This window comes from Balaenoptera borealis (assembly GCF_965194805.1).
Source record: "Balaenoptera borealis genome assembly, chromosome: 6".
NCBI classification, from domain to species: domain Eukaryota; kingdom Metazoa; phylum Chordata; class Mammalia; order Artiodactyla; family Balaenopteridae; genus Balaenoptera; species Balaenoptera borealis.
Genome location: NC_138863.1, coordinates 55,960,847 through 55,982,052, shown reverse-complemented (window position 1 = coordinate 55,982,052; position 21,206 = coordinate 55,960,847). Strand labels below are relative to the sequence as shown.

Genomic DNA, 21,206 nt, shown 5'->3' with positions numbered 1-21,206 from the left:
ATGTTTAGCAGCATCCCTGGTCTCTGCCCACTAGATGCTGGTAACATAGCCCCAGTTATGACAACCAAAAACTTCTCTAGACATTGCTTAGTGTCCCTTAGGGTGCAGAATTGCCTCTGTTGAGAGCTATTGATATAGTCCAAAGACTCCTAGAGATTTGAAGGAAAAGAGAGTTAGGTTCTGTGACGTACCTTCTCCTATCTTAGCTAATATAGAATAGCTCTGAGTATATCCAAGAAATAATGTCAGAATATAGGGAATGCAAGGCAGATAAAACCAAAGGAAATTAAGGAAACCCAGATTGCCTTTCCCTGGATATTTGCATCCCTACATCTTATCTAAAATGGCTTATAGATAACTGGTTCAACATTTATTTTTTAACTAACATTTTTTGAATTCTTACTCTGTGCCATACACTATATTATGCAACAGGACTACAAAAATGAATAAAACATGGCCCTAGTCTTCAGGAGCATATGATGTTTACTGTCCTTTTCTGTCCTTATCTATTTCATGTTATTTGGCCTGTTTACTTGCTTTCAGCTCTGTCGTATAGGCATTAATTGCCACTTGGTTTAAACTTTGAGCGTGTCAAGCCATCTTTTGGGGATGTATAGCAGAATTAGCACTTGATTGTGTTCTGAAGACAGATTGAATCCAGCTCTTGTGATCTGTTATTATCTTGATAATTCAGGCTTTTTTTTCTGTTTCATAATCTCTAAAGACCTATTCAAGGATCTGTAAGATCTTAGAGCTGCTATATAAACTGCACAGATAAAACCTTAACATAAAGAAAACTGACATTTAAAAATGTTTAATAAGAGAAAAATCTTATAATACCAGATTTTAATTATCTATGAATCTTTCATCTTGATGTCAGAAGTTTCATTAGTAGTGGAAAATACATCAGATGACTTAATAAATCAAACGTGACTTTAAGTATCCACTAAGCATTAAATTAGACTCCGCGATAGTCATAGTCCCATCTCATGTGTCTTTAAAAGCTGGATATTCGCATCCCTCAGCTGGAAACCTGTTGGCTTCAGCATGTACCTCCACTAAAGCCAGACACACACACACAGATGCCTTATAGCACAAACCGACGGACAAGTAAATCCTCTTTGCAGGTTGAATGCTCTACCCCACACACAAGTGCCTTATAGCACAAACAGATGGACAACTAAATCCTCTTTTCAGGTTGAACGCTCTACCCCACGCCACTCCCTCCCAAAGAAACATCATCATAGTCAGATCACCAGATACCAGAAAGAGTGGAAATTGTCCATTGTCCTTCTCTGTTCTCTTCAGTTCAGATCAAGTTGCATGGGGCCAGAACCTCATCTGACAAGAGGTTGGTGTCCCTGTAGCGCTAGTTCCTTAGATAATCCACCAGTAGTTTAGTTGGATTAATTAAATCTTGAAATACAAAGTCAGTGCTCAGATCACTCATACAAGAAGCTAAATCTAGATTTTCTTTTTTAAATCTGACCTGTAGAATAGTCTTAAAAAGGTATTCAGGAGGCCCAAAGTAGAACTTTCAAAATACTGTTATTTTAATAATGGTTAGGTGCTTTTAACTTTGGCTAAATTCTCCTTCTGAGCTTCAGCTTCAGTAATCTTCTAAACGTACAGCCCATTTCATAATTTGTTTTTAATTTTTTTTATAAATTCATTTTATTTATTTTTATTTGTGGCTGAGTTGGGTCTTCGTTGTTGCGTGCGGGCTTTCTCTAGTCGCAGTGAGCAGGGGCTATTCTTCGTTGCGGTGCGCAGGCTTCTCATTGCAGTGGCTTCTCTTGTTGCAGAGCATGGGCTCTAGAGCGCAGCCTCAGTAGTTGTGGTGCACAGGCTTAGCTGCTTCATGGCATGTGGGATCTTCCCAGACCAGGGCTCGAATCCATGTCCCCTGCATTGGCAGGCGGATCCTTAACCACTGCGCCACCAGGGAAGCCCATGATTTGTTTTTTAAATAAGTATATAATAAGTCTTTTCAGCCTTGTAATCAAATTCATAATTCAGAGAGTTTTTAATTTAGCTAAAAAGAACTCTGGCTAGCAGACCCTAGATGTGTCCCTTTTAAGATGAGATTATTAGGTAGTTTCTGCTAAGTCTTCAGTCCCTTAGACCACAAAGATTAGTTCCAGATAATTTTTGGTGGCTAGGCTGGCCAACATGTTCACATTTTCCACACACAAGACTCCCATTACCCATCCCTCTTATATACATGTCTGTTCATTCTTTGCTGTTGATCTTCCCACAAAATGTATTCTTTCTTGGAGCTGTTAGCATCCAAAGGGGACTGTTGAGCCTGTGATTTCAAAAAGCTTCTATTTTCTCTGTTCCGAAGTATATTTTTTTTTTAAGATTTTTTTTTTGATATGGACCATTTTTAAAGTCTTTATTGAATTCGTTACACTATTGCTTCTGTTTTATGTTTTGGCTTTTGGGCCGCAAGGCACGTGGGATCTTAGTTGCCCAACCAGGGATCAAACCACACACGCCCTGCGTTGGAAGGCAAAGTCTTAACCACTGGACCACCAGGGAAGTCCCCAAAGTATAATTTTTAAATGTACTGTATATTATGTAAAAAACACAAAATACTTATTTTATTCTGTCTGTATATACAGTATAAGAAATTAAATTGTAAAAAAGCGAGCTCCACTTTTAATTTAAGCAGACAAAGAATTTCCTCCATTAGTTTTCTGTAATGTTTAGTATTTGGCTGGCCTATGATTTTTGTACCTTTAAAAATACATCTAAGACTCTTAAATACCTGGCTTAAGTATTTTGAGCATTGAATATGTAGAAAAAATGAGAATTATGGAATACGGGGTCTCTTTCTTATTTTCAGAAATGGTGGATTTGGCTTTTTGTAGCTCTAGTGTTGGTTCTCAAGCTAAGTTTACACTTCTAGAGGATCAGAAGTCACAGGAGTGTAGTTGAGTCAGTAGTCATGAATATCCCACATCAGATAATCCAGGTCTGGAAAGAGGAGTAAGCTTCATGTGGTATGAAGGCACACATGACTTTTCATGGATAACTGTACATACAAGGAATGTTGAAGTAGTCTTTGACCACCTGTTATTTGCTGTTTTCATTCATCCATTCTCCCCTTTAGGATGGCATGCTTCCTTTTCTGAAAATGAGTCTACAGATATGTAAGCAGCTACTATATAGTTGTGCACACACATGTGTTACACATATCCAGATCAGTATAATCAGCTAATTTCTAAAATGCCTAGCAGTGCAAATAAAGATTGTACAAATGGCATTATTATTGTTGTTGTTTAACTCTAGAATAAAAGTTTTCTACTTTGAAATATGATCCCATCTTTGGGATTAGGGCCTTTGATGTTTCATTGTTGTTTTTTTAATTTATCAATTCATCTGATGCAGCCAGAGAAGGTTCTCTAGAATTTTATGAAGACTATTTCCAATAATCTCATATTATAAACGCTTATTAAGCATTTTTGCTTAAAGTCTCTTTTCTATGTGTACATTTATCCTGTAATGTAGTTGACTTAAATTGTTAAGCAAATCCAAAAAGATTTCTAGTCCCTTTAATTGCATAAACTGTGATTTCTGACGTCAGTTCAAATTCTGTTATCACTAACAGAAGAAGCTTACAGACCTCTGCCATCAGGCCATCCAGGGGTTAAATTATTTTATCAGATATGTTTTTGAGGGGCCACAGCTATGCTGCCTGTACTGCCTTTTATTTTTTTAACTTTCTAGTTCACTAATCAAATGTATGTTAGATTGATTATTGTAAAAGTATAAACCATAGAAAATTTGACAAGATAGATGTGTAAATTATCCTTCTGACAGAACTAATGATGCACTTCAAGCACCTTCTGTTTTCCAGCGCTTGGTGAGCGACTTCATTAAATATGCAGTGGCTGTTGGGTGGCTTCTCAGAGGATGGTTCAGCTCCTTGTGGAATTGGATTATTACTAGAGGTGTGAAACCAGGCAGACGAGCTGGCTGTTGGGCATCCTGCTGAGGTTCTAATGTGCTCCATCTTGTCAGAGCAGTTGTTTGCAGTCTTTTCAGGACAATTACATCCATAACCACAGGACACATTCAGTGAAACTATATTACAGATAACAGTGGAGACTGGCATTGGCTGCTTTTCATCCCACTCTCTTGAGTTGCCTCTGTCGGTAGCTTATAATATTGCCACTTCTACCATTCAGAGAGTAGTTTTTTTTTTTTTTCTTTTAATACCTTGGAGTAAATCTGGAAACAACTGATTTGTAACTTTTTCTAAGTGCAAAAATCGTAGGATATTTGGAGTGAAAAGATTCTGTAGCTTCTAATCCCTTTGCATATGAGAAAACTAAGGCTGAGGCATTGTGGTGAGTTGTCCCTTAGGGAGATAGTATGAGGACCTGGTAGAACATCTTTTAGGTGGTAGAGATTGCATGAATAGCAGTTTGTACTGTTTGGCTTCTGGTTTTAGAGCTCTTTTAAACAGAATTTTTCTTTTGAATTTAAGATTTTTTTTTCCTGCTGTAGAGCATTTTCCCTCTTCTTAATACCAGTAATGCTTTTTTATTTCTAGAAGCCAAGCAGAAATATTTTGCTTTCTGAGAATGTCATGCTATTTATTATTTTAATGACAACTGGTGGTTTCCTGGAGTACTGGACACAAAAGACGGTTTGAGTTGAGCTTAAAATGGTATTTAAGTTTTCCAAAAGGCAGATGCTATGGTGGATCACTGAAGCCTGATAAATGAGAGTGCATTTTAGAATGACAGGCTGAATACTTTAATGAAAGAAGGCTTCCCATTTTAGTTGGCCAATTAAATCGCTGCTGATGACTTTGGATCATTAATGAACATTTGTGGAAAATGACCATTTGAATTCAATTATTACAATAATACATTTGAAAAGTACTAACCACAAATAATCCTACCCGTAAATAAGATTTATCCATTTTCCCATAGATGAATCAGCATCCTGCTTTGCTTTTTAATGCCAAAGCAAATTGACATTTCAGAATTCTTTTATAGATTAGTGCATATCCTTTCTTATAAAAGTTCTGCTTAGAAAAGGTTACATTTTCATTGAATGCCTTTTAAAATATAATTTATGCTGCTAACGATTATATTCGTTATTCTCAGAATAAATTAGCAAGACTTAGAAACAAAGAAGGGGAACATGATACAGTGTATAAAAGCAGATAATTAAATTTAAGATGGTTTAGGTATTTGATTTATTTAGTGCCTAAAAAAACTCTAATTCTGGAAAAATAATAGGAAGAAAATAACAATTATTTGAACATGCAAATTTATTTTAAAGTCATATGAAAAGAAAATGCAAATGGAAAGCTCATAACCAAATTTTTTTCTTAAGCCCGAAGTGCAGATTTTCTCAATTTTTTAAAAGCTTTTGTTCTCAAAATATTTTATGGATATATATAGCTTGTCAATTTTTGCTGTAGTATACCCAGCAAATTCATCTGGATATGTTTTCTTTAGTTAACTTTATTTTCTCTGAAACTTTGGCATGTTCTGGTAAAGACAGGAGGCGGGTTCTTTTGAAATGCATGTTTTTCTCATTTTGTTATTTGTAAAATGGGCCATAATCTCAGTGCAGGCTCCCTTCATCTCCATTTTACAGTTTACAGAGAAAGGAGACACTGTGGAGCACAGGCTCCCCTGGGAGTACACTGAGCTTAATGAGCTTGATAGTCTGGTGGGCTCAATAAATCAAATACAGCAAAACATTTCTCATTTTTGAATAAAAGCATTTATCACACAGTGTTTGTTCATTCATGTTCATAAGATTGATTGGTTCCCAGCATCATAGTGTATATTGAAGCATTTTTTATTTTGTTTTTCCAGTGGGCAAGTTACGGAAGCAGTGGCTAAAGGAAAGTATCTCTGATGTCGGCTTTGGGATGCTGAAGTCTGTCAAGGAATATGTGGACCCCAATAACATCTTTGGAAACAGAAACCTTTTATAAATCCATTACTGTTGTTAAGAAAAATGTTACTTTTTTTTTAAAGTCTTTAACTATGGTTATACCAGTAATCAAATACATCATGGACTTTATTTCAGCTACCTTTGTTTGTCGGTTTAAAATAAGTTTGTTTCATTCTGTAGTTTGTTTTGTTTCTACATCTATGGATTGACAGATGGTATTCCTAAATCTCTCTCATTGTAGGTGTATCAGTTTACAGCCAACTGGTTGTCATTTCAAATTTCAGTCCGGCAGCACAAGGCTGCCAGTGGTTAATTTCAGAAGAAGATGCTGCCAGCTGTTTTGTATTGATGCTTCTTCTTAGGAACAAAGCCAGATTTTGGTGTCATCTATTGTTTCTCTAGCCTCTTTTTTAAAAGAACGTTTCTGGGAAGCAGCTATCTAGGGAAGGATTCCACTGAGGAGTGATATACATGTATGTTTTTTTAAGAGTGCATTCTAGTGTGAATAGGTCATTAAGGGAGAATACCCATGAAAGAATATAGGCAACCTCTTATTTAGGATGCCTTCAGTTCTGTAAGGTGCTTGGCCTACATTTTTCTTTGAAATTAGTATGCAGTTATAAAACCTTAAATCATTAGTATGCTTTATTCTGTCAGGGGACATGTTTTTGTTCTCCATGTTTCTGTTTCTGCTGAGGTATGAGTTGTATTTGTATCACTGAGATAACATATTGTTATATCCTAATTCATTCATAATATGTTTTATAAGAAAAGCTGACTTATCACTCATTGTAGGTGAAGAACAGGTTTACCATGAAAGGAATGTCTTTATTCAACTTAGAGTTCTAATGTTTCTCATTTCACGTTCTTGTTGCTGAGATGCAAAAGAAGCTACAACAGGAGCAGAAGAGGGAAGACTTCTTACACGGAATGTCTCCAGTTCAAAGAACTGTTTTGGCTAAAGAAACAGTCATCATTCAGCTACTGAATTTGAAAACCTCAACAGTTTGAATGACAAAAAACCTTTTTAAAAAAAATTAACCCAAACAACATGATAAATTTCCATATAAAAGTAAAGTTTCTTTTCCTAAAGTAAAATTTAGTTTTTAACAATGGTTTAATGCCTTTTTTGAATTACTGGTTTAACCTAAATTAAAAAAATAATAATGTATTAATACACATCCCATAATCAAATTTTGAAATATCATATTTCTTAAACAATAGGGAGAACATTAACCACATTTAGCAAACATTTTTACATTCAAACCTGGATATTAAAATAAATGAAATGATTACTTTGAATCACTGTCTGTCAAGGTTCATGGTTCACATTTTGAGACAGATTCTTTTCTTAATGCAATACCTAACTTTTGATAATTTTTTTAGAATTAATATTTGATCAGCTAATATGAGTCAAAATGCAGACTATCCTTTAAAAGGACACACTGTCTGTCTGTGTAGCAACAGCTCCAAAGTATTTTTGGGCAGTTTGATACCTTTTATATCTGAAGTAGCCTTAACCAGAAAATCTAAAATTGATTCACAAAATGATATTTTTAAGACTTCAAAATGATAAATAATTTTTAACAAATAAAATTGGCCTCAAACTAATAAACTTAAAATCTGTAAGCAAATCAAAATGAAACATTAGTTTAACAACAAAAACTAAATATTTATTTATTAGAAGCTGCCTCTCTTCATTGGTGATTTATTTTTAATTATAAAATTTCCAGCAGATCTTTGCTTCAAGCCCTTGATATTTGAAATAGTTGGATACTTGATGAGGAAATTACACTTGCTTCTAGAATTATAAAAATCTCAGCTTTATGAAATGCATCTATTCATGAAAGTAATTTCTCTAATTGGTGATCAAAATGTAAAATTTAATACGATACTAATATCTCACTGGAGTGTATACATGTTTCTGAGTAATTTTTTAAAAATAAAACTTACAGATTCATAAGCAGATCCATTCCTTTGCACGTGATTGTTATAACGTTCTTTCCTAGGGAGTTCAGATTTCAATAACCTCAGAATTAGGAAATGTAACACCTGAAATTGTTCACTATTCTACATGAACCTTATGGAAATTAGTGATTTATGCGTTTGTTTTCTTCCATGCATGCATGACTCTCCAACCTTGATTTTGTAGTGATGACTACATTTTGTAGTTAGAATCATTTCTACAGGGATCATTTTGAAACACATAAACACTCATCAGAACTGTTTCACTCTGATTTAGTAAATCAGAAAGGCTTTCCCTGCTTCCACGTGCCCACCTCTGAGAGGTGCCTCAGCATATACTTAGTGTCTGTGGAGAGCTGAGTTCCTGAATATACACAGAAGCACTTAAAACCTTGCCTCCTGTTTCTGAAATATCTGAAAATGACTTCATAAAAATTAAAGCCAGGGGAATTTATGTGAGGCTTGAATAAGTTTATTTATGTAGCCTATTTGGTTTTCAGTACTGCATAACACCGACTTGTCTTTCTTAAATTAGTCATATTTCTCATATTTTATTTGATGATGTCACATTTGGGTTGACATTTTAGTGGGAATGGGAACTTGCTGCTAGTGAGAAATGGCATTGAATACTAGAGTCAGTATGAACAGGCTTTACTGACCCCTAGAGAAACAGCTGCCTTAATGTTTGGTGCACTTTACAGTGTATAAGTGAGTTTATTAGTCTTATGCTAAGTAACGTGAGCTTTTTTAGTTTAGTAAGAATTGCAGAAGCCACATGTTTATTGTGCCCAGCATTTTACCACAAAGAAAGAGGATTAAATTCTTTCCTCTCTTGAGGAATTGGGAGTTTTCTTCCTAAATGCTTACATACTACAGTACTATTACTTAAAAGCTGTTTATGAAGCTGGAAGCATTCTAGTATACATAGCTGTGTTGATGTATTTTGGAAAACAAAAATGCAGTGAAGGATGAACTTCCATCAGTGTGTGTATTAAACCAGATACAGATGGTTGCAAGAAAACCTCTTTTTCAGAATATTCTCTTAGTGACTGCTGAGTCCTAGCTTGCAGTTTTGAAAATGACTTTTGCATGTTGGCTTCAGAGGTTTTCCATTGTCATATTTTTTTATAGCTGCAACTTCTTAACTATAGCTGATCAGAGAAGCCCTGTGGTCCCAAGCTGAAGTCTGTAACCTTGGCTGTTCAAATGGGCTGAGTTTGGTTGAACATCTATTCTATGTAAACGTAGAACACAAACATTTATTATGCATTGATGCACAAACTGCACATGCTGGTGCCTGAAGCAGCCAAGGTGGAATTCTGTGGAAAGCATATCTACATTTTAAGAAGCACTGAGACAGGAGTTAAGGACAGCTTTAATAGCTTTTTGTTACCAGTTAATCTTTGGCGATTTCGATTTTAATTAGGGTTTAGCTCGTGGTGGGAGAAAAGCCGAAAATAGCAAGTGCCAGGATAGGATTGAAGAATCCAGAATCACCTTTGGCTTTATGAAAGCTTGCCTTTGCTCAAGGCTTCACGTTCCCAAATGAGCCACCTGTCAATATATACATTTAATCTTCATTAATTTCATATAGTACATTGATGCGGAAATCCAGAAGGTGTAAAAGATTGTTTTAAACTATTGAAATACAGTGTGTAACATGAAGGATGTAAGTTACTCAGCTTTCTGCTCCCTAAAGCAAACAGTGTTTGTCTTTAGTGTGAAATTTAACTGTAAAAACTACCTGTAATGTCAACAGATCATAGAAACTTATATTATTAATAAAATGGACCTGGGTTTAAGAGACTTTTTCCTTCAGAGGGGGTGTGAAGCTGTTCATTCTTCTGTTTGCGTCTGGGTTTGTCTTTCGGTTTTAGTTTTTCATCTTCGTATTTCCTCTGATTTGAAAACAAAATTAATTTTTATCATTTTATTGATGAAGCATGATCAAGTGCAACCTAAATATCACTAAATCCTTTTGGATTTATAGATGAGTATATTGTTAGCTAGGTTTTATTACTCTCTAATTATTTTAAATCAATGTTATATTCCTAGGAGGTGTGTAGTCTCCTGTGAACCTGAAGCATTCCCATTTGAACCTTGGAAGATCCTCAAAGAATGAGCGCTCTTGTGCTCTCCTAACCACAAGAATTCCTTAACAAACGTGAGTAAGGGCCACGGAAGCCAAAGAACCATCACAGAATTAAGTAACTTTAGTTCTGTGAACATAAAAAAGGTTTCTTTTTTGGTTCCCAAAGGAGATTATTTTATACTTTTTTTTTTCCACAAGGAACAAAAATAACACATTAAGTATCATTAGGAGCATTTTTCCAAGACTCTGAACTTCCAAATCAGTGAGAAAGAGAGAGAAGGAAAAAAAGTATTTTAGTGTGGATTTCTAAGCAGCATATATACATGTTTTTAAGGCATCTTATTGTTGGCAGTGTTTTTTGTAAGCACCCTATGAAACATGTTGTTTAACCCCTAAAGCAATCTTGTTCACATATCCAAAAAGGGCATGAAACGCTTGTGCTGGTATAAAGTTTCTCTAAATAATTATTTTTTGAGCTATTTAAAGAATGTCCCCAAAAGCTCACAGTGCCTTGTTGGGATTTTTTTTTTTTTCCATGAAATAGCCATTATTTAAAATGAGTGGGAGAGGATAAGTCTTTAAGGCCAGAGCTTGTGTAGCAGTTCAAGGCTATTCCTCTTCAAGAACACGTCAGGAATGAAGTAGTTGTGTGTGGAAACACAGAAGATCCTTTCCACAGTGTTGGTTTCAATCACCTATTCTAGCATATTTAACTAATTGTGTGGTGGACCTGTACTCTCACATATACCTATTCAGTCAGTGGGATTTACATGTACTTTCTTTCTTGCATTTTCATTCCTTCTGTCCCAACTTAGTAGCCCTAAGGTGTGGCTTGGTGGATGTGGCATACTCAGTCCTGGAGACACCCACTACATGTTTTGGGTGTTTGCTCACACAGCTCCCTGAGGAGCAGAGCCTGGAGGAGGGGAGGGGGGTGGGTCCCTGTTCCTTATGTTAGGTGTCAGTCCTTTTTGTGTGTGATGGTGCCTTCAGAATAATGAATGTTTCTGTTTCTGAACAATGATAAATCTTCTGAGAAATATGTGTAGGTTATATTTCTTAATTTTTGTCCCTTTTTGCTAAGCCTGTGAAATACTTTGGCTCTGATACAACTTGACTTGAATAATATCTTATCCTGAGTCTTCCTCTAAGGCAGTGCATATTCCTGCCAGTACTGTAGTCATCTTTTGGGAACTACATGTGGGTAAGCACTTGTATGTAAGCCATTATACTGCTGTAACTAATGCATACAAATAATTCTTCTCTTTACATTAATAGTCTTAAAAGTGGATATGTAGTGGGAAGGAAAATTCTTAAGGGAGTCCAGCATAGCTTTGTCAATTCAGACTGAGCCATACTGTTTTCCAAAGGGCTCAACACGTAGTCTATATACTGTGCTTTCAGTGTATGTTTGGATCTCCTTTTACTGCTTTTCCTAGAATGTACTGTTCTATAAGCAAATGCCCATGTGTGATTTTTAAGATGTGCTGGGAAAAAAATAAAACAATACCAAAACCACTCATTGTTACAGAAATTGTTGCTTTTTTTCATGTTGATTCCATCTAATCTTTACAATCTGTTCCCATAAGTAGCCTCTCTAGTAGTGAATGACAAGTGCACAGATACTGATTTTGTCCCTGCCTGTGGCTCCCACACTGGAGGGAAGGTTGTAGTTGTCTGGGCTCTGAAATAACTGAAGATTGGACCTGTCGAACACAGTCTTACTTGATACATTTAAATAATAACTTGCCATACTAAGAGTTTAGCTCTTATATAATAAGTTAGTTATAGTTAGTTAAAGAAAGCAGTTTTCTACCGGGCTCATATAAGGCTCAGACTGAATCGACCTTAGAAATCACCTCATCTTTTTCCCAAACACAATTGGTATCTGACCTCCCTACCCCTCAGGCCACAAATAGATCACCAGTTTTTCTGAACATGTGCTGTGACCGCATGGGAACTGCTTTTCCAGCAAGGCTTTTCTGAAATCTTCCGGTATTAAGAGGTTTTTACTTATAAGACTGAAATCTGTCTCCCTCTTCTATCCATTAACGTAACTTCTGTCTTGTAGTCATGAAGAATTGCCCAGTTGCTCTGTTGAAGGGCAGCTCTGCAGGTATTTAAAGACAGCTCACATTCCCCCAGATCTTCTCCAGTCAGCTGTTGCTCCTGTCAGTTCTAGACCCTTCGTCATCCTAATCTCTCTCCATATGTGCCCTTTTGATGTTCTTAAAGTGAGGTGTCGAGTTCTGAATGTTCCAGAATAGGACCAATGATTCCCTTATTCCAATATTCTTTAGTCACTCTTGCATTTTTGGTGGACGGTGGATATTGCACTGTCATCTCACACTGAACTTGAATTTAACAGTTTGTCTTTTCGGCATGTGCCATTTTGGCCACATCTCCATGGAGGCTGAGTTTTTATTTTATATTCATTTTTATTGGAGTATAGTTGCTTTACAATGTTATATTAGTTTCTGTTGTACAGCAAGGTGAATCAGTTATACATATAAATATATCCCCTGTTTTTTAGATTTCTTTCCCATTTAGGTCACCACAAAGCATTGAGTAGAGTTCCCTGTGCTAAACAGTAGGTTCTCATTAGTTATCTATTTTATACATAGTAGGTATATATGTCAATCCCAGTCTCCCAATTCATCCCACCCCCGGCTTCCCCCATCGCCTCGGTATTCATAAATTTGTTCTCTACGTCTGTGTCTCTATTTCTGCTTTGCAAATAAGTTCATCTGTACCATTTTTCTAGATTCTACATATAAGCGATATTATACGATATTTGTTTTTCTCTTTCTTACTTCACTCTGTATGACAGTTTCTGGGTCTATCCACGTCTCTGCAAATGGCACTGTTTTGTTCCTTTTTATGGCTGAGTAATATTCCATTGTATATATGTACCACATCTTCTTTATCCATTCCTCTGTGGATGGACATTTAGGTTGCTTCCATGTCCTGCCTATTGTAAATAGTGCTGCAATGAACATAGGGTTGCATGTATCTTTTTGAATTATGGTTTTCTCTGGGTATATGCCCAGGAATGGGATTGCTGGGTCATACAGTAGTTCTGTTTTTAGTTTTTTAAGGGACCTCCATACTGTTCTCGATACTGGCTGTACCAATTTACATTCCCACCAACAGTGCAAGAGGGTTCCCTTTTCTCCACACCCTCTCCAGCATTTATTGTTTGTAGATTTTTTGATGATAGCCATTCTGACCAGTGTGAGGTGATACCTCATTGTAGTTTTGATTTTCATTTCTCTGGTAATTAGTGATGTTGAGCATCTTTTAATGTGTTTGTTGGCCATCTGTAGGTCTTCTTTGGAGAAATGTCTATTTAGATCTTCCCCCCCATTTTTTGATTGGGTTATTTGTTTTTTTGATATTGAGCTGCATGAGCTGTTTGTATATTTTGGAGATTAATCCCTGAGGCTGATTTTTTAAAGCCTCATTACTTATATTTATTCTTACTAAAATTTGTATCTTACTGTATTTAGTTCCAGATTTTCAAAATTTTAGAATCTTGACTCTTACCCAGAGTATTTTTTGTCCCATCCAGCTTTGGGACATCAATAGAATTGAGACATGTACTGTGTGGATTCTCAACCAAGTAATGGCAGGCATCTGCAACACACAACAAGGGCCTGCCCAGTAACACATCCAGGAAAGAGCATTCAGGGTTCAGCTAGCGCACATTTCCACTTGACGTGCTCTTGTTCACCTCATATTTTTACATTTTGTCAACAAATAGGCCTTTTTTCAATGAATCAACGTTTATGCCAGACAAACATTAAACATGCAAATGACGTCTACTTGGATTTAACATCGCCAGCTGCCAGACTGAAATCCTTTGCTAAAGCTTGCTGCTCCAATTTCCTGTGCTACCCTATCAGAAAAACAAATGAAGTCTTTAACTGCCAGCACATTTACTTTTGCCTGTGTTTGCCTTCAGGGGCATGTCTCTTTCTTTTTCAGTATACTCGTAAACTCATCTTGTGCTGCATTTTCTGATGTGATCTGTTGATTGGGCGTAGTATTGACTGATGGACAACATCTAAATCCATTCTTGCATAGTTCTGTCACATCCTTTGTACCTCATTGTGTCCACATTAGATCTGGAAAGATAATTTTTTTAAATGACTGAAATTTGCCACTGTAAAGCTGTAAAATAACTTAGGAGAAGGTGGAGTTCTGAGTCTTAAGAACACAGTGAAAAGGGTTCTATTCTGGAAATTTTGCGGTTGCTCCATTTTTCTCTACCAAACTACTAGTCACTTTTCCTATTTGGGCCTACTATCTTTTGTAAAATGAAAAACTCTGAGGTCCCTTCTAAGTCAGTCTCAGTGATTCTGATGAGTCTCTGTATTTTTGCCAAACACTGCCCTAGAATTGATTATTGCATTAATCATTTATTTTTTAATTTAACCGTTATTAGCCAGACACTGCTGGGCACTTAACCCTAGACAAGAGGTTCTGATTGTTATCACAACAACCCTGTGAAATGTATGGTATCGTCCCCTTTTTTCCGGTGAAATAACTGAGATTTAGCGACGCTGAATAACACACACTGTTAGTAGCTGGGAAGTGGCATTGCCAGGAGATGGAGCCAGGTCTGACAAAATCCAGCCTCTGTGCTGGCTGCTTCACTGCTCTAGGCTGCTTGTGCTGGGTAGTAAGTCTGATGTATACAGAATTTCTGCTTTTTAAAGTAGATTGTTAGTCCTTGCCCTCCACAGAAGGGCACAAGTACAGAGGGGAAACAGCTGTCTTCATGACTACATGCCATAGAAATACCAGGAAGCCTTTTGTCCCAGATGCTGTCATGCTCTGTAAGTGTTTAATCCCTGCAAAGATGCCTTTATAGAAACTCATGAAAGGAAGTGCTGTGTTTGATGGACTTAATAAATTTGCATTTTTATAACTTTAATATTGTATTCCTTTGAGCTGTACTTAAAAATGTAAGAGTAACCTGTTACTATAAGTTATACATATTCCTGTAGAGAGACTAGAAATTGAAAACTATTTAAGATTAAAGAAATGTTTTATTATAATCTAAGACCAATCTAGGTTCTTTGGAAAGTCACAGTTCCTTAAAACTGCCAATTTAAGAATTAAGGTTGCTGCTGAAGGATTAGGGTACTCAAAAAGTTGCATATATTTTATAATTAGGATGAAGGTATAAGTATAGCGCTTGATGGTTACAGTCATGGTGATTATGTGGTTGGACAACCAAGAACCCAGAGTTACTGGCACATCACAAAATGTGCTATTTAACTAATACTAAGGGTATATAGCCCAATAAGTGGAAACGAAAGCCCCAAATGCCACATTAGTCCCAGTGGTAGGTCAGCAGGGGATAAGAGGCAGTTAGTGAATGGTGGATAGTGAGCTGCAAGTCACACCATTGGTAGGAAGCTGCTCAGTGTGGCAGAGAATACCCTCAGGAAAGCACAACCTCCCAGATGTTTCCAGATCACCAATAGTCATTAAAAAAAAAAAAAGACAAAGGAACATAAGACCAAAGATTGTATTTAAAAATGCTGATGTTCACCAGAAATGAAAGGTTTGTCTTTGGTGATGTTATCCTTTTAAAATCAGTTAGTGTAGATAGCCATATTCTGCTTACCTGAACAGACTTCCAGCATTGCTAGCCCTCCGAATGCCAGTGTGGAAATGAGCCCACGCAAGGATTATAGGATAGAAGGGTCGGAAAGTTACTCTCTTAACGCTTCCCCTCCAAGCCATTTGCCCTTTCTTTAAAAAAAAATTTTTTTTTTCTCATTTGCCCTTCCTTATCTCACTAGAAGCTTATTTACTTGGGCATCTACCCCATAGCCCTCAACAAACACACAAATTGTTCTATCCTCAGGCCAAACCTATCACTGACAATTCTGTTTGGATTCCACCTGAGGTGCTCCTCTGAGGTCTGAGAGGCCATACCTCTGTGTTCCTATGTCACCCCTTTGGGAGGGAGTGTCATCTTCTATGATTACAGCTGTCTCATTGCTCGATGATCTCTGCCATCCCCGCAGTTTTCCCAATTCCCAGTTGTCTGCTTCTCATGAATGGGTCAGAGTTAGCCACTGTACACCTGACCTTCACAGATGACATTAGTGTCAATATCCATGCCACAGCTGAGGGCAAATTCAAAGAGGGGCTGTCATGAGAAATACGAATCCTTTTGTAGGCATGTCATGTCACTGATCAAACGAGTCTGCTTGGTGGTTCTGCACAGAACAAGTTTTTGTTTATGTCTGAGAAAATGGAAATAACTACTTGGGTACAACAAACACATGCGTATATTCTGAACATTTGTGTGGAGATGGGTTGACTAAGGTTATGAAATAATGGATTTAATATTTGATCTTTTAAAAATACACTATGCAGATATTATGAAGAAATCTTAAAGGAGCAAAGGCTTGAGAAATATAGGGAAATCTTTTTTTGTCAAGAAAAGTGCTTTTAGCACTGAGTACATGAAGTTCTAGGAGCATAGAACAAAGCTTTTCATCAGAGCTTTAGGGATGAAAGCCTTCATTCAAATGGCAGTGTGGAGTCATCATAAAGTCACTTGCCTATGAGTATCAGTGAGCAGAGGTGAGTACTTTGAAGGTGAGTTTAAAAGAAGTATATCCTAAAAATAAAGGACAATAAGTGCCTGTGGAGTTAGACCCTTCCCCAGTCTCCTCCAGGGCTCTGATGGCTGGCCAGTTTTGTAGGCTTGGTTCATGAGTCTTTGCTGTCGCCAGGCAGCAATCTATCAATCCTGGTGGGTGCCTCTCTGGAGAGCCAGTGTAAGGAAGGGGACAAATGCCACCATGATTGACCTTTATTCCTTTACTCAGTGGTAAGAGCAGTCAGGATTTCCTGATGCATTACTAACCAGGAAATCCCAACTGCCCAGCAGCAAGGGGTTAAAAACTGTTCTGAAAAGCTTTTTATGTTCTGAAAAGCTAAATTACACATACATGCAAACCACAGACACACAGCACCTGGGTAAATAAAGTGTGGTTGAATAAAGGCTGGGCTATTTGCAAAAGGGAATCTGGAAAACATTTGCTTTTGGGTGGTTAACATTACTTACATTTTATGCTTTTTTTTTTTTAAGAAAAAAAGAGGAAATGTACAAAAAAAAATTTTTTTTTAACATGGCTTAAAAAATAAGATTTCAGTTCATTTACTTTCCAAATCTTAAGGGGCTATGAAGATTGAGAGTGCACAGAGCTACTGCACAAAGAAGCAGCAACACTTTTAGTACAAAAGTTGTTAAAGAACATTTCCCAGTGATGGAATCGTGCTAAGGGATGCACTGAAGAGGTCATTAAACACTGATTGTCCTCCCAGTGTGGGCTCAAACATCAATGGTAAATGGTATCAGCTTACATAATTAAGATGAAACGTGCTATAAATTCAAAACCATTGGACTTCATAATAAGCCACATTTTCTGATAGATCTAATAGAATTTGAGCACCCAGGAGGTCATGCTACAGAGGATTTATGCTGAGTACCTATGTGAGTCCCTGTCTGGGTACCTATGTGGCTAAGTGATTTCTCCTTGAAGGAAAGAAATCATCATCTCATCATGGCAGGGGTTCACTATCTTTCAGTAGAATGCTATTAGGTTGAATCATAAAAAAATGCTAGTTTTGTAGTTTAAACACTTCCAAAATCAGCAATTTCATATAATTCAAGCTACTTTGTTTTTCTCTAAGTCAGGTCGAGTTGGGGTTGATTTATGGAGAGAAAAGGGGTGGGGAAACAAATAGTAAAGCTCTTGTATGCTTCAGAAAATAAAAATGCCTAAGCAGAATGAGTGGGGTTTTCATTGGAAGGGTTGTGGGCATGCCCTAGCGTTATGAATCTACCAGATGAGGTTTCAGAATCGACCTTTTCATCTGTGATGGAGGTGGGAGAGAAGTTTGGTGGGGTCATGGGAATAGTCTAGATATTTCCTTACCTGAGAGGCCACCACACAGAAACAACTCCAGCATTAACATATCCTAAATTGCAAACACAAAGGTAGGAATTAAGAAAAGAGTTCTCACAATACCTCTGCTATTCTTCATTGTTAAATGAGAGCACAGTTATGAAAAAACAGTAAATATATCTTGTTCATGTATTCAAATTATTAACAAATGGAACAAAAGAAAACCATGTAAAATTCTTGCTTTGACAATTGTTTATTGTCTCTAAACCACAGCACCATAATTTTGTTAAGGGCAAAGATCTCCCAGTGACTCTTGCATGTTTGAAAAAAAAAAACACCAAACATTTATAATGTATTTTGGTTACATAAAGCATTACATTTATATTGAAAAACCCTGACAAAACACCCTAAATGCTATATAATATGTATTCATTAAAATTAATATAATGAGGGTAGGCTGTGAGAATAGGACACACAATCCCTGAGGTTATTATTAAAAGCCTAGAAATCCTATACCTTAACTACTGAGTTCTGGGCCTGATAGTGCCAAGTCCCTGGATAACATAATCCTTGTGTAGGGGACTTTCAAAATGCACAAAGTACAAATGATAACAAAGGAGACGGAACATAGGTGCTAACAATTTCTAATAGAAATAGTGTCCCCATGCAGTTTTGAATTCTTCATAAGTCTTTCTAGGTGTCAAAGTTCTTATATTTCACTTTGTGAAGATTTTAAAAACAAAATATTGGTTATTTTTATAATTTTAAAGTGTACAAAGTTCAACATGTAATAAATATAAAGAGGCCAATAGCTAACTACAGATAAAACAGAGTGAAAAACAGATGTAAAGCCATTATGATAAGGCCACTGTCAGACATTGCTACATATTCCATCCTATAATCTCATAAATCAAAGCTTTTAATTGTCTGGATTCATAAGTGACTGTATTCTTTCCAATATGCATTCTTTCTTCTTCCAGGGGTTGTTCAATAACAGCAGGTATGTTCCTGCCATAAAGTTCACAGTGTTCTAGAAACTGGACACATTCTTGAATAACACTGTCATGAAGCACAATCATGTGTTTTGACATGTTTTCTAATAATGACAGGAAGCATCTTTTGGCGTAATACCAGGTATCAGTTCCCAGTTTTTTATTATAAGGTTCCAAGCTTTTGATAACCCGAGAAATACCAAAGTCATAATTTCCTTTGGCACAATAAAGCGTCCCTATCACCAAATTCACAATGCAGAGATGGTACATTTTCTTCTCTGGGTCCTCATAGGAGAGCTGCTCTTCCTCCTTTTCAATCTTCCTCATCAACTCCTCGGCTTCTTCGTTTTGACTTGTCATAATATATGAAACACACAGGTTAGCCAGCACAATAGCACTGACATTCAGGATGTTGTCATAATGCTTCTTGACTATGGGCTCATAAAAACCTATGGCTTCTGTGTATTTGTTTTCCTGCATGAACAGAACATGAGCCACATTCAGCTTCCACACATCATGGTCATTACAGAATTCCACAGATTGGCGGAAGATCTTTTCCACCATTGGATAATTGTCAAGGTTCCAGTAGATTTTGGCCTGGGCCATCAGCACGGGAATATACTTCTCAAGGGTGTCATCATATTCATTCACTGCCTTTTTGACAGCTTCATCATCTCTGTTGTGTCTTGCTTCCTGCACTTGTTTGGTGAGTTTCCGGAGCTGTTCAGTCAGCATCCCTGCTAGCCCATCAAGCTTAATGAAAGCCTCTTCAGGAGCTGTCTGGCAAGTGATCATGGCATCCAAGAAGTCATAGAGATAGGGTGTGAGGAACCTGTAAGTCAAATGGGCATTCTCTGCCAGGACATCTGCTGCCAGGTCAAAATACTCATATTTACAGTAGAGCAGCAACAGGTTGCCAAAGGTCTCTGGGGGAAAGGGATTCTGTTGGAGCAAAAACTGTAGCTTCTCAAACCCTTCTGTAGGCCTGGCATCCATGTTCATTAGCGCCTGGTTGTGCAGGGTCACAGGGTCTAACTCTTCCTCTGCCCTCGGAGGCATATCTGTGAGGGCTTCCTGGGCCGCCTCAGAGTTTCTCAGTTGGTATTCTATGGCGGCCTTGAGGTTGAAGGCTTCCACCAGAGCGGTCTGGTGAAGGACTAAGGTGTTGCCAACACTTCGAACATCAATGCCCTCAGTGGTCATGCCCACACCCAGCTCTGGGTGCTGGCGGATGCCGTGCTCAATAATGTCGGCGATATGCTTCAGCGCGGATGCATACTGCCGGCTGCTGTAATAGGCCAAAGCCAGGTTATAGGAAAGGTCAGGCCGGTAGCCCGAAGCCTGCAAGGCAGCAGAGAACTTGGAACATGCGGCTTCATAACGTCCCTCCTTGTAGAGCAAACAGCCCAGGTTGACCTGGCCATCGAGCTCGTTCTCGCCCCCGCTGTCTTCTCCTCCTTCCCCACTCAGTAGCTGCTCCACCAGGCTCCTGGCCCCGGGCAGATCGCCCTCGCTGTACTTGATCGCGGCTTGGAGACGGAGGGCCCCGTTATGGTAGGCGGGGTTGTCCAGGAGGAGGAAGGCAACGCGGGTGGCCTCTGGGTAAAGGCAGGCCTTGTACAGGGCCTGGGCCTGGTACAGGCGGTACTGCTCCAGCTCCGGGTGCAGCTGGCCCAGCTGCTCATAGCACTCGGCGGCCAGCGCGAACTCCTGCAGGCGATAGTAGCAGTAGCCCAGCAGCGACAGGCCGGCGCGGCTCCTCGGGCTCCGCTGGAGCTCTCCGCCCAGCAGCTGCACGGCCTCGGCGTAGCGGGCATCCCGGATGAGCCGGTACACGACCACGGTGAACTCCCCGTCGGGGATCTGCGCACCGCCCAGCCCTGCCATAACCGCTGCGGTGGTTGTGTGTGCTCGTTACCACGGCAACAAGCCAACCGGAAAAGAACTGCAAAGAATGTTGGCTGTTTTGTGGGGTTCGTTTTTTTTTTTTTTGCGTGCTCCCAAAGTTACTTTGCAGCGGAACGACCAACCTGGGATTTAAAACTGTCACGAATATGAGCGTGCCTATTACTGGCCTGGCCTCTGAAGACTGCAGAGTGTGAGCGGCGTTAGAGGAGAGAGGAAACGTCTCCGAGCCGTTCAGAAACGGAAAAACCCTACTTCCCGGCATGCACCGGTCCGATGGCGCCGGCGTCGGGACGTGGCCGTGCTGCATGCTGGGAGGCGTAGTCTCTGCCGCACTGACCCTCGGGTGAGGTCGCGCGGTCACCTTCCCTTCGTATGGTA

The 21,206-nt window shown here is 38.4% G+C and overlaps 1 protein-coding gene and 1 pseudogene across 2 annotated transcripts in view; one reads left to right on the top strand and one right to left on the bottom strand.

Moving 5' to 3' along the window:
* The window catches only part of AGPS (alkylglycerone phosphate synthase), a 140,427-nt gene extending 130,725 nt beyond the window's left edge, over positions 1 to 9,702 (top strand). Inside the window, exon 20 of the mRNA XM_082395636.1 lies at positions 5,850 to 9,702. Within this exon, the coding sequence (XP_082251762.1) occupies positions 5,850 to 5,971 (122 nt within the window). The 3' untranslated portion in view covers positions 5,972 to 9,702. The remainder of the gene's footprint in view (positions 1 to 5,849) is intronic.
* An 8,460-nt stretch (positions 9,703 to 18,162) lies between these two features.
* Positions 18,163 to 21,199, bottom strand: LOC309630415 (intraflagellar transport protein 70A pseudogene; annotated as a pseudogene). Its single transcript has one exon. The product of its transcript is annotated as an intraflagellar transport protein 70A pseudogene (transcript).
* Positions 21,200 to 21,206: the final 7 nt, after the last annotated feature.